Source organism: Hirundo rustica, chromosome 9 (assembly GCF_015227805.2).
Source record: "Hirundo rustica isolate bHirRus1 chromosome 9, bHirRus1.pri.v3, whole genome shotgun sequence".
In the NCBI taxonomy this organism is placed as follows: Eukaryota; Metazoa; Chordata; class Aves; order Passeriformes; family Hirundinidae; genus Hirundo; species Hirundo rustica.
In genome coordinates, this window is record NC_053458.1 from 24,025,613 (window position 1) to 24,037,373 (window position 11,761).

At 49.9% G+C, this 11,761-nt stretch overlaps 2 protein-coding genes across 2 annotated transcripts; both read right to left on the bottom strand.

Annotated features, from left to right (window-relative positions):
• Window positions 1-2,141: 2,141 nt before the first annotated feature.
• Window positions 2,142-7,014, bottom strand: ARPC5 (actin related protein 2/3 complex subunit 5). The gene is made up of 4 exons (XM_058421799.1): window positions 6,840-7,014; window positions 5,903-5,974; window positions 4,025-4,201; window positions 2,142-3,420 (listed from the first exon to the last, which is right to left on the bottom strand). The coding sequence occupies exons 1-4, from the start codon at window positions 6,981-6,983 to the stop codon at window positions 3,358-3,360; spliced, it is 456 nt and encodes a 151-aa protein (XP_058277782.1). The 5' UTR covers window positions 6,984-7,014; the 3' UTR covers window positions 2,142-3,357.
• Window positions 7,015-8,879: 1,865 nt separating this feature from the next.
• On the bottom strand, window positions 8,880-9,758 carry APOBEC4 (apolipoprotein B mRNA editing enzyme catalytic polypeptide like 4). The gene is given in 6 exon segments (XM_040072257.1): window positions 8,880-9,038; window positions 9,041-9,261; window positions 9,264-9,329; window positions 9,332-9,509; window positions 9,511-9,668; window positions 9,671-9,758. Coding segments are annotated over 6 exon segments (870 nt in total).
• Between the last annotated feature and the right edge of the window lie 2,003 nt (window positions 9,759-11,761).

Below are 11,761 nucleotides of genomic sequence, written 5' to 3' on the forward strand. Positions count from 1 at the left end.
ACACAGCGGGTTTCCATGGGCTGCATCCCTGCTCCTCTCGGGCAGCCACTCCTCGCCTACTCGGCTTTTGATCTTCCAGTTTTTATGTTAAAAGCCATGGATTTTGTCAGCTGGGTGGTTCATCAGGTCAAATTTCAGGTCGCAAAACTTCAGGAGGAGCGCTGGGCTGAGCCCTTGGTGCCCTGTAGACCAGTCTCATCGTTGCTACGTGGTTCCTACAGAAAATTCCTGGCAGGCACAGTTGGGAGGTGAAGTAGAGCCCAAGGCACTGCCTGGGAAACCCTTGGTCCTTCCCAACCCCACCGTGTGTCCCAGTGTGGAGTTTCACTGCTAAGGGCACACGGAGCTGCCCATGGATGAGGCTCCTGGGGCAGTGGCCATGCTGCACCATATCCCGAGGGCTCAGCCCAACATCACTTCTGTCCAGGTGTTTTAGGGCCAATGAAGCATAACTGGGTGTGGAGCACCGCTGGGAGCAGAGGGCCAAGATGAGGACAGGGCACGTGGTGACAGCAGGATTCTGACCTGCTGCTGACTCACAGGTTTGGAGCTGGCTGCTCCACACATGGTTTTTAAGCTTTTTTTGGAAGCACTTTGCCTCTGCCCCATCTACCAGCAATGTGATGTGTATTTTGTAAGAGCTTAAAATATGTCAGGAAGACTCAAACCCTTGTGTCTTTACCAAATCTTCCCCAGCAAATTACATAATTCCAGCGGTGGGAGGGAGGCTGGGGAGGTGAACTTCTGAGTACTGCTGATGGAGAAACGCGAGCCCCTGAGCAGTAAAAACTGGGGTTTTAATCCAAAGTAAGACCAAACAGAACTCTGAGCCTGAGGCTCTCTGGTTCCCCAGCTGTATGTGTGTCCTCAGTATCCCAGCTAGCTATGGGCTTCCCACGGGAGCATGGAAGACTCATCTCCAGAAGAGCAGAGGGAGATGCAACCAGCTGAAGTGATGCTCAGGTAAAAGGGTAGGAATAACAACATGGTGAGTGTAAAAACATCCCTCTATATGCCTTTTCTGATTCCTGTGAGGGATGGGGCATGGAGCAGCAAAGGTTTCACCTTATTGGAGGCATAATTTTCTGCTCATTTAATTACCTTAACTGGTGCACTGCTCTGTCAGGTTTATCCCAAAACAAATACAAGGGGAGCTGGAAGAGGATGAGAGATCATCCCCGTTGGAATGCTCATAGTGGCTGTCCTGCACAAGTGTTTGTAACTTAACAGTGAGATTTCAGAGCTGTGACAAACACAGCCCTTTTAGTAAGAGCAAGTCTCTTGTTCCCCTTTCTCTGCCCAAAGCTGACTCAGTAGGTAAACTTGTTTCTTCTACCATAACATCCAACAGGAAGTGAGTAACAGAGTTGGTGATATTTCACATGGAAGATTCTTGGAATCCAGCAAATCCAGATTGCCAATAAGTGGGTCAGAAATAGAGAAATGTCCAAAATGCAGCTGAGGTGCAGTGCATGTGTTGTGACTTTGTATAGCAACAATATGTACAAGTTTATAATTTCTGAAAAGTCAAAAATTACTGATTTCAGGCACAAAGAACCTCCCCATTATACACAAGGGAAGACCTTTTTGTGAGTTTAATTGGGCAAGAGAAGCAGAGGAGCATGTCCAGCTCATTCCCAGGAGGGCAGGTCAGAGCTCTCTGCACAGGACCCGGGGGTTTTGGCTCTTTTCCCAAACAGTGGCAGACACTGAGGTGGATGTAAGGACAGCAGCAGCCCGTGGCTAGCACAAAAGCAGGATGTGTCTGAGAAGGTGCCATTGCCACATGCTTAAGCTGAAGGCAGCAGAGCTCTACAAACCCTGTCAGCCTTCCCAGTCTGACCTGCATGAGGCTCTCCATTGAAAGGTTCCTTCTCCTAACAGTAGAGGGAAAAATCTTCTGTAAAACCAGAGAAGCCGATCAGTCCCTGGCAGAGCTGTAAGGACAGAACCCTCACTGCATGAACAGGAGAATTTCTGTATGTATCTATGGGTGAAACCTGAATGCTTTCTTGTAGCTTCTGTAGCAAGGGTGGGTGTCCCACTTGGTGATCTCAGTGCCTCCTGTGGCTGTGCCTGTGTTCTGCATGGTTTAGGGGTAATCATTCTGGTTCCTGTCTCCACGGAAGGCATGAAGACACTGAGTAAATATTCAGTGATGATTTATTTTCTGGTCTTTATTATTATTACAAAAACAAAGCAGATATCAAAAAACAGCAAAGATTTCACAAGGTCCCCAACAGTTTTTACACAACTGAACTGTAGTAAAATAGTGAAATTAAAACACATATATTTCAGTCCTGGCCCTAAGCCTTCTACGGTGATCCATGGTCTGGGATGCCCTGGGCTTTTCTAATTCGTTAAAATACTCCTCTTTATTTGGGAACCTGACTGGCCCACTAGCTAACATGATGAGGCACAATGCAACAGGAATGTGAGCTGTCTGGTATCCTTACAGACCCTACACAACCAGAAAACAAAATAGGGGAGGCACTGCAATGACGGTGTTGATACCAGGATATGTTTCTCAGACTACCCCAAGCAGCCATTTAGTTGTGCTTGACAAAACCAAATCACTTTCCAGTTGCTGAAACATGATTTGCTGTGTAAAAGCTGCTTTTTCTTCTTCTCCTCAGGATCTTTGGTCCCCAAAATAAGGAGAGTTCACTGGGCTGGGCTCCAGTGTAAATGGACCGTTAACCTTTTAAATTCCACTTTCCAAACTGCATGATGGACAACTCCATCTCACTGTGAGACCTTCCCACTGTGGACCCAGCATCAGACTGATGGCAAGGAACCTGAGCAGGTTAATGAAAACACTCAGCTCTCTGGAATGATAATTGGGGTTGGAAAAGAGCTTTTCTTCTCTCCTATTCACCCTGGTGTAGGGTCAGAGGTTGACCAAAGGCAACATGGTCCAGTTACCTGTGTTAATAATAGCTGCCCCACTTCTCAAATATCAAGATTTTAGCTCAAAACACTGCTTGGCTAGCAAAAAATTAAGACATTGCCCTGTGTCCCTCAGCATTTGCTCAGAGAGTCAGGTCCAAATCTGCCACGATTACACACAAATGCAAATCACCCTAAACACCGAATTGTTTACATCACTGAATGTGCCACTGAGAGGCTGTTGAGTACCAAATATTCCTGTTAGAAGTAAAATTCCACCTTCATAATTTTCCAGGATTTAACAACAGAAGAGATCACGATGCGCATAATTGGTGGGGTATGACAGAAGCAGCAGGGCGAAGGCAAAGCTGGGGGACAGGGCTGCCCAGGGGCGGCCGTGCCGGGAGGGGGATCAGGGCTTGTACCAGCGGCTCCCTGCTGGACTCACACCGTCGCTCCCTGCTGCAGTTACACCGTCTTCCTGGCGGTCAGAACACGCACAATGGACCCAACTCCTCCGGCAGCCAGCGCCTGCCAAGAGAAACGTGGTAATGAACACCAGGCCAGGGCAGCTGCAGCCTGGAGCTCCCTTCCAGGACCTGAACAGGCAGACAAGAACGATGGAGAGGGACTTTGGACATGGCCAGGAGTGACACGACGAGGGAGGAGGGCTTCAAACTGACAGGGAGTAGGGTTAGGTATCAGGAAGAAATCCTTCCCTGTGAGGGTGGTGAGGCCCTGGCACAGGTTTGCCAGAGAAGCTGCGGCTGCCCCTGGATTCCTGGCAGTGTCAAAGGCCGGGCTGGACGGGGCTTAGAGCAAGTGGAAAGTGTTCCTGCCCATGGGAGGGGTGGAATGCTTCCCTCCAGGAAGGAAATTCTCCTTCAGCCTACTTGAATCACTGGACGAAACCATTTTGTTTGCCTCAGTCTAAGAGAAACCCAAATTTTAACTGTTGGGTGTTTACCCAAGGAATCAGCAATGGGCAGGAGAAATAACTCAGCTGTGAGCTCTGGGGCCATACCCTTGTCACAGCCTGAGCCTGGCACCTGAGTCTCATCAGACAGGAAGGGGGTTGGTTCTTGCCAGGCCCAGGGCCTGGGCACCCTGGTAGGAGCTGTCCCCATGCACGCACCTTCTCATGCCACTGCAGCAGCACAGCACTGCTATTGTCGGAGGGGCTCTCAAAGCCCTTGTAGATGTACTTCATGAGCAGGTCCACCCCGTTCTTGTCCAGCGACTGCACCGCCTTCTCAATGTCATTGGCTTTGAAGGAGATAAGCACCTTCAGCACGATGCTCTCAGCACGGTCCTGTCAACAGGCAGGCACAGACACAGCCATCCTCGTGTGAGGTGCCGCCAGACACTGCTCCTCTCTCAAACAAACTGAATTATTTTTCTCTTTAACAGCTCTGAAGAGGACTGTGTGTGAAGGGCTTGTCATGGTAAGATATAACAGACACGTCCTCCCAAGGATAAACAATGTAAGAGAGTTTAACACATTCGCCCTGCTTCAGTTTTTCTGAAGTTTTTACTTTTCTCTGTTAGCACTTGCAATTCTTCACCCCTTAATTATGTCTAAATAGTAAATGCTCATATGGAAGCTCAAGATTTATCAAGTTCCAAAATAATTATAACAATCAAGTGCTTGTCTGGCCCCGCTTCCCACCAGAGCCTTTTCCATACCTCTGTAGTGTTTAATGTGACACAACCCTCATAATCCAGGGAAACGCCATTGGCAGCCTGGAAGAGGAGACTGCTGGAAGCCACATGTTTTCCAAGCAGTCAGCTGCTGTCCCAGGCACACTGGATGCAGACTGGCCATTAATATTAAGCATTATTAGCCATTGATCTGGATGTCATTTCAGGCCTGGGAATGTGTGTAGCATGCTTACAGCAGCAATTAGCAATGTAAATGGCAAGGAGCAGTTCTTGTTCATCCGTCACTAACTGAGGCAGGATGAGAGAAGAGTGTCTCAGGGTTGCTGGATTTTTGAATAATTCCATCACACAAACATTTCAGGCAGCTTCCCCCTACAGAAACTATGGATGTCAGTTTTCCTGCCCAATTTAACATCCCACAATCACTTGGTTAAGCAAGACTTTTCACATGACTGTAAGTAAAATTACGTAAGTTCCAAAGATAACCAAAAATTAAGGCAGATATTAATGTTGAATCATTCTGCCCTTGACAATTCCACCACCAAGTGTATTCTTAAATCCTTCAATAGAGGGCTAATGGAAACAAGTCATTAATGTGAGGACGAAGCTTTACAGCCCTATTTGTAACAGCTGGTTCCCAGAGCTCTAAAACCCTTCAGGAAAGGGCTGGGGCTGCAGGAAGAGCTCTGCCAGGAACAATGCAGCAGGGAAACATGCCCCTGGGCCTCTCCTCGGGCAGGAAGAAGTGACTGCAGGCACTCACCAGCTGGGCAGTGCCCTATCTTATCAGCCTGTTCCTCCCACGACTGCAATCATGAGCTATTCAGGACTCATCCTGGGGACATTCAGAAATGCAGCACCCAGGAGACTCCCACACTCTGTCACAGGGGGAGGGCCTGCTTTTCCTGAGGTTTTAACAGCTTCATTTTGATTGGATGTGATAAAAAACAATTCTTCCTTTTTTGTAGGCTCACTGCTGGTGGTTTCGTTAGTCAGAGGTGACAACTGCAACCAGGTTCCCTGAGCACACAACGATTACATCTGTGAGCTGCCACGTCTGGTCTGAGTCAGACACGGGCACCTGGTGACACCTGGGCACACGGAACACAACCAGCACTGGTAGAACCACACCTGATCCAGCAGCAAGGTAAAGGTACCTGGACACGTGACACCTGAGCTACAGTATTTTGAATGAGATTAAAACACTTGTGGTCACAGATGTTTCAACATCAGGAAATACCCTAAATTCTGCCTCTCTGGCCTCCTCAAGGTACAACTAGTTGCACAGAGGTAACAGAGACAGGAAAGGATTTTTAGGGAGTAGCCCATGAGCAAGCAGTTGCTATTTTACCTTCACTGCCTGGTTCTTTGTGTTGATGGGAGGGTTCTTCAGAGCTGCCTGCAGCGCAGCCATCATGTTCCCTGTGCCAGGTGGTTAAGGACCAGACACCAAGTACATGGGCATCAAGTACCAGGACGGCTGTACTTGTAGCTGGCTTGCGTGTGACTGAAAACACTCTGATGCAAGGATTCTCTCACCAGCTAAGACAACATTACAGCCTTAGCCAGCAATTTTCAGAACATTTCAGGCAGGAGTAGCATCAATAAGCAGCTGTATAGTTCCGTGACTGTTGAATACTTCCTAGGCCTTTCCCTGAATTAATGTCCAAGTAAAAGAAACCGTTCCCCATCATTTCCGCAATCTGTAGCCCTCGAGAACAGATCTCAGCTTGGCACATCCAGCCACGGGGACAGCAGCCCAGCAGCAGCCCTTGGGAAGCGTGATCAGGGGCCAGCTGGGCGAGGCAGCCCTGGTAGCGGGCACAGGGAGCTCTCTGGGCACAGGAAACGCCCTGTGAACATCCTTTCGGAGCGCAGCCCTGGGGCACTGCGGCTGCTGCGGGCAGGGGAGGAAGCTGGGCCGCCTTCCTGCCGCCAGCCCCTTCCCCTTCCCTCTGCCAGCCCCCTCCCCCTTCAGCTTCTTCCTGCTACCAGCCCCTTCCCCTTCAGCCTCTTCCCCTTCTGCCGCTTCCCCTTCCCTCTGCCAGCCCCCTCCCCCTTCAGCTTCTTCCTGCTGTCAGTCTCTTCCCCTTCAGCCTCTTTCTGCTGCTGCTGCCAGCCCCCTCCCCCTTCAGTGTCTTCCCTTGTCCCGCCAGTCCCTTCCCCTTCAGCCCCTTCCCACTGCCAGCGCCCCCCGGCCCCCGCGGTGCCCGCTCGCCGATGTTCCCCTAAAAGGCCGCCCCGGCGGCAGCCGCGCCCGCTCCGCCCCCGCCGCTCCCTTCAGGATATTGCCGCAGGCACGAGTCCACCTCGCCCTCATCGGGCCCCGCTTGTCCGTCGCCCCCGTCCTCCTCATCCACGAACTTGTTCTCGTCGTACTCGTCCACGTCCACCCGGCGGAACCGCGCCGAGGACACCGTGTGCTTCGCCATGGCCGCGCCCGCCCCGCGCAGCCGCCGCCGGCCCGGGCGCGGCCCCGCCCCGAGCGGCGCCGGCGCAGCGGGAGCGCTGTCAGTGAATCCTGGAACGGCCCCCGCTGGAAGGAACTTGGAGCCCGTCTCACCCCAGTCCTGCCACGGGCGGGGACACCCCCGCTATCCCAGCTTGCTCCAAGCCCCGTCCGAGCTGGCCTGGGACACTTCCATGGATGGGGCAGCCGCAGCTTCTCTGGGAAACCTGTGCCAGGGCCTCAGCTCACAGGGAACAACTTTTTCCCAGTATCGAATCTAAACCTACTCTCTTTCAATTTGAAGTTTCACAGATTCACCGGATATTCTAAGTTGGAAAGGACCCACAAGCATCCTCGAATCCAATTCTTAACTAAATGGCCCATACTGGAATTGAAGTCACAACCTTGATGTTACCGTCACCATGCTCTGACTGACTTTGAAGCCATTTCTGCATGTCCTTGTCATTCCAGGCTCTTGTAAATAGTGCATCCTCGTGATTCCTGTCAGCTCTTTCAGGTACTGCAAGGCCACAGTGAGGTCACCCCAAAGCTTCTCCTCTCCAGGTTAAACCATCCCAGTTCTCCCAGCCTTTCCTCCCAGCAGAGCTGCTCCATCCCTCTGATCATCCTGGTGCCTCCTCTGGACTCTCTCCAGCAGCTCCAGGTCACCCCTGTGCTGGGCCCCAGGGCTGGGGCAGCTCTGCAGGTGGGGTCTCACCTGAGCACAGGGGCAGAGGGGCAGAATCCATCCATTCCCTGCTGCCCACTCTGGGGCTCAGCCCTGGGCACGAGGGGTTCTGGGATGGGGCAGGTCCAGCTCTCACCCACAGCAGCCCCAAGCCCTTCTCCCAGGGCTGCTCCCTCTGCTCATCCCCAGCCTGGATTGACCCGGGGGGTTGCTCCGACCCACGTGCAGAACCAGCACTTGGTCTTGTTAAATTTCATGAGCTTCCCATGAACCACTTCCCGAGCTTGTCTGGGCCCCTCTGTCCACCCCCAGGACAGCGCCAGGCTGGGCAGGACCCCGCGTAGGCTCCGAGTGAAGTCGGAGCTGCTCTGCTCAGACAGCGTGTCCTGTGAGGCTGCTCACGGAGCCCCTACGCCAACAGCACCTGGTGACAGTGAGACTTAAAATATAGCCACAGCCTGATGGTTATTTTTTTAACTTACACTTGGCCTGCATAGATAATAATTATCCTGTTATTAATTAGGAAATGACACAGCTTTGTGAGGTTCCCCTTCATAGAAAACAGCAGCCCTGGAAAAAAAAATAGACACACACACACACGTATACACATATATTACACTCACCACCACACCTCTTCTTATGAAGAAACAGCTGGTGGAAAAATTTATTCCTGTATCAGCCCTACCTGCAGGACCACCTACCTTCTTGACAGAGGAGGAATTTAGGATATGTCACATGTTCCACCAAAGTTGCCTCAGCTCAGGAAGCTGCAATCCAGCTGTAACTGTGCTTGCAGCCTGGGGGCTGCTGGTGTTTTTCTGCTGGAAATTGGCTTAAGGGCAACAAAGTAATTGCAGGAGGTAAACAGACTGCCAGAGAGTCACGGAATGGTTTGGGCTGGAAGGGACCTTAAAGGTCATGTAGTTCCAAGTGCCTGCTGTGGGCAGGGAGTACTGAGGTTCAAGGTTTACTGCTCTGTTTTTAAAGTAGAGGATTTAAAAAAAATACTTTGATAATCCATTATTTGAGATCCACAGTTATTCCATTGGTTAAATTTGGCAGGAGAGGACTTTATTGGTGTTTTTTGCCATCTGTGATCTCAGTTTCACACCAAAAAGCAGATGGATCTGTGCCATCCTCAGAGCAGCTGTGCCCCATAGGAAACACTTCAGAATGAGGACTTCCACTGAATTATTCCTTTGGCATTTTAAAATACCTTACAATATTTCTGGGTCTCGGGTATAGCTGTTCCCTCTGAAAGGGGAGAAAGGCACCTGGGAAAAGCCCTCCTTGGCTTGGAGACACCAGAGGAAGCAGACTGCCTTCCATGGCTGGGAAAGGCTGTTGGGAAAGGCCGGGCTGAGAGAGGAAAAAGCCTTCAAATTCTGCTGTCCAGCTGGGTTCCCCTGCATTCCCTGGGGAAAGTCTGTTCTAAAATATGTTTTAATTCCTGTTAGGTTAATTTGATGCTGGTTTTGTGTACCTGCTGGCAGAGCTGGGTGACGAGGGGTTGCCCCCATGGTGCCGCACACAAAGGGACAGAGCGGGTATGGCCGTGCCCTCTGCAGGGCACCCGCTGCCAGAGGGTACTGTCCCTGCAGAGGCAGGGCGAAGAGAAGTGGATGCAGAGCGAGATGTGAGGTGCCTCAGCAGGAAGCTGAACATCTCCTTCACGCAGCGGTGCTGAGCCTCGTCGCAGGGTGAGAAATTGGAGTAGAGGGTGATGCAGCTGATGCTTGCCCGGGCGGCTGTGGCTGCACCCAGGTAAGCACCCGCCTCAAAGAGCACAGCCTCGGGGTGCTTGCCTTGGGTACTGCACTGGTACAGCGTGGCCTTTTTGGAGGACTCTGCCCAAGAAGCTCCTCAGCTGATAGAAGAGAAGGTTTTGGGGAGTCACTGGGCCCCTGTGTGGGAGGCCAAAGATGCTGTGGAATTCCCTGTAAGGGGCTCTGGCTTCTTCCCCCATCCATATGTGGTGTGACACTTGGCACACCCGGGTGTGTGGGTCTTTGCCACAGTGCCCTGGTGTGTCAGGAATTCTTGGAAAACTGTTTTCTCTCTTGTATTCATGTTGTATTGAAAAAATCTCCCAGTTTACGTACAACAGAGCTGACAGTCCTAAATGAAAAAGAAAAGTAATATTTTCATTCAAACCTTCAGTTTGTTTTGCATTTCAATGACATAAATAATAGTGTACGGTCTCTTCAAAAAGCTACTGAAACTCGTAGCGGTATATGGAAACTTGGTTGATGACACAGAGAACAAAACTCTTGGAGCCTGGGGGCATTATTCACAAATCAGACTTTTTACTAAAATTGGGTAAAAATTTTTCTTTTACCCCAGAGAGGAGAAACTGCACAATAGAAACAGCCACACTTTTCAGAATTGTTACAGGTGATTCCATGATTCAGTCTGGCAAAAACCCATGCAAACACCATTTAAAAAACCAAAAAACAAAACAAAAAAACCCATCCCACAACCAAACCAAACCAAAACCAACCAACCAAACAACCCCCCCCACCAAAACCCCCAAAAAACAACTTTAAAAGGTGTAATTACCATGTCAGCAGGTCTGGCTCAGGGTAATAGGAAATATTCATCTGATTTCCTTCAGTGGCTTTTTAAGTTTCCACTTCATGGCACTTGAAATTTTTCTTTGCAAATTCTGTGATGCAGAAGGCTCCTCCATGGTCTGGGCAGTTCAGTGCAGAAGGATCTTTCTCAGTGCAGGGGCTTGGCCCCACATGAGACGGTGACAGCAGGCATGTTCTTTTAGGTGTTTCCAGGTGTCAGTTGCTGGGGGTCAGGAACACAAACAGATTTTGCCTTTGCAGGGCCAGCATCTGTGGGAGTTGAGCTGCTGTTCTATGCCTGTCGATATTTTTTTTTCATTTCTCAAGTGATACCATTGCCCTTTTTTATTAGTGAAGTTTTGCTACAAGATCATTGTAACTGAAATCTGGGTGTTCTAAGAAATGTCCAGCTGAGTTTCTTTCCAAGTGATTTGTGTGTTTATCTGCCTGATGAGCCAGCTGGACAGAAAACCCCTGTTGTACTTCTGCACCAAGGTTTTCCCTTTCTTGGGAAGTTTGTGTCCCCCTCCCTGAGGCTGTCATTCCAGGAAACAGTGGGCCATTCTGTGAGTAAGCTCCATCATGCTTTGTACCAGGGTGTCAGAGGAGGGCAGACACAAATTTTGTGTGGATGAACAGCTTTTGGCTCAAGCAGGAAATTATTTGTCTTCAGTGCTGCTCTCATTTCTCCTCATCGTTCCTGGATCCTGTTTAATTCTGCTGCTGTTGCCGCTCCACTGTAAAACATTGCCATCTGCATATTTTATCACAGCTCACTTCTGCATTCTACCCTGTTTTGCGCTCTGTCAGTATTTAATGTTTTCCTTAAATTCATCATTTTGTTAATTCGCTTTGCTTTCCACTCCTGACTCGATACTAACTTCTGTATATTGTCCTCATATCTTTTTGCATATACATGTGCTGTAGTTCCTTCCATTGTGCTATTCTCATTCAGATTACTCCTAAAGATTGGCTTCCTGACATCAGGAATGTTCCATTTGTCATTTCTGGTGTTTCTGTACATTTTGGATGGTCGATTGTGCTCTACTCTGTGCAGGATAATGTCACCCTGGCAGTTCTGTGTCCCGGGAAATAGAAAATGCCTCTGCTCCCTGGCATAAAGGAGGGCAGCTCTGGAGAAAGGAGTGTTTTTCTTTGGAGAGGGATGTCAGGAGAGGGTGTCACCCCCTCGCCAGGTTCTCCTGTAGGCTGCCAGTGCTAAAAACAATTGAAAAAAGCTGCAAATCGGAGATAACGTTCCAATTCCTCCTGCCCCTGCTGCTGTTCTTGCCGAGTTGGGATGGCCACATGATGGCAATGTCGCACCTCAGGGATGTGTCGTTTTCTGCTGGATGGAGCCGATTGCTTCTCGAGTTCCGTTTAAGTGCCTCTAGAGGTTTTCCACCAGAGGTACTGGAAATTTTACATCTCCCTCTGAAACTTACCTCTTTTTATTTGGTTGGTGCTTTTCCCTGATCAAAACCCTTCAAATTTTCAATC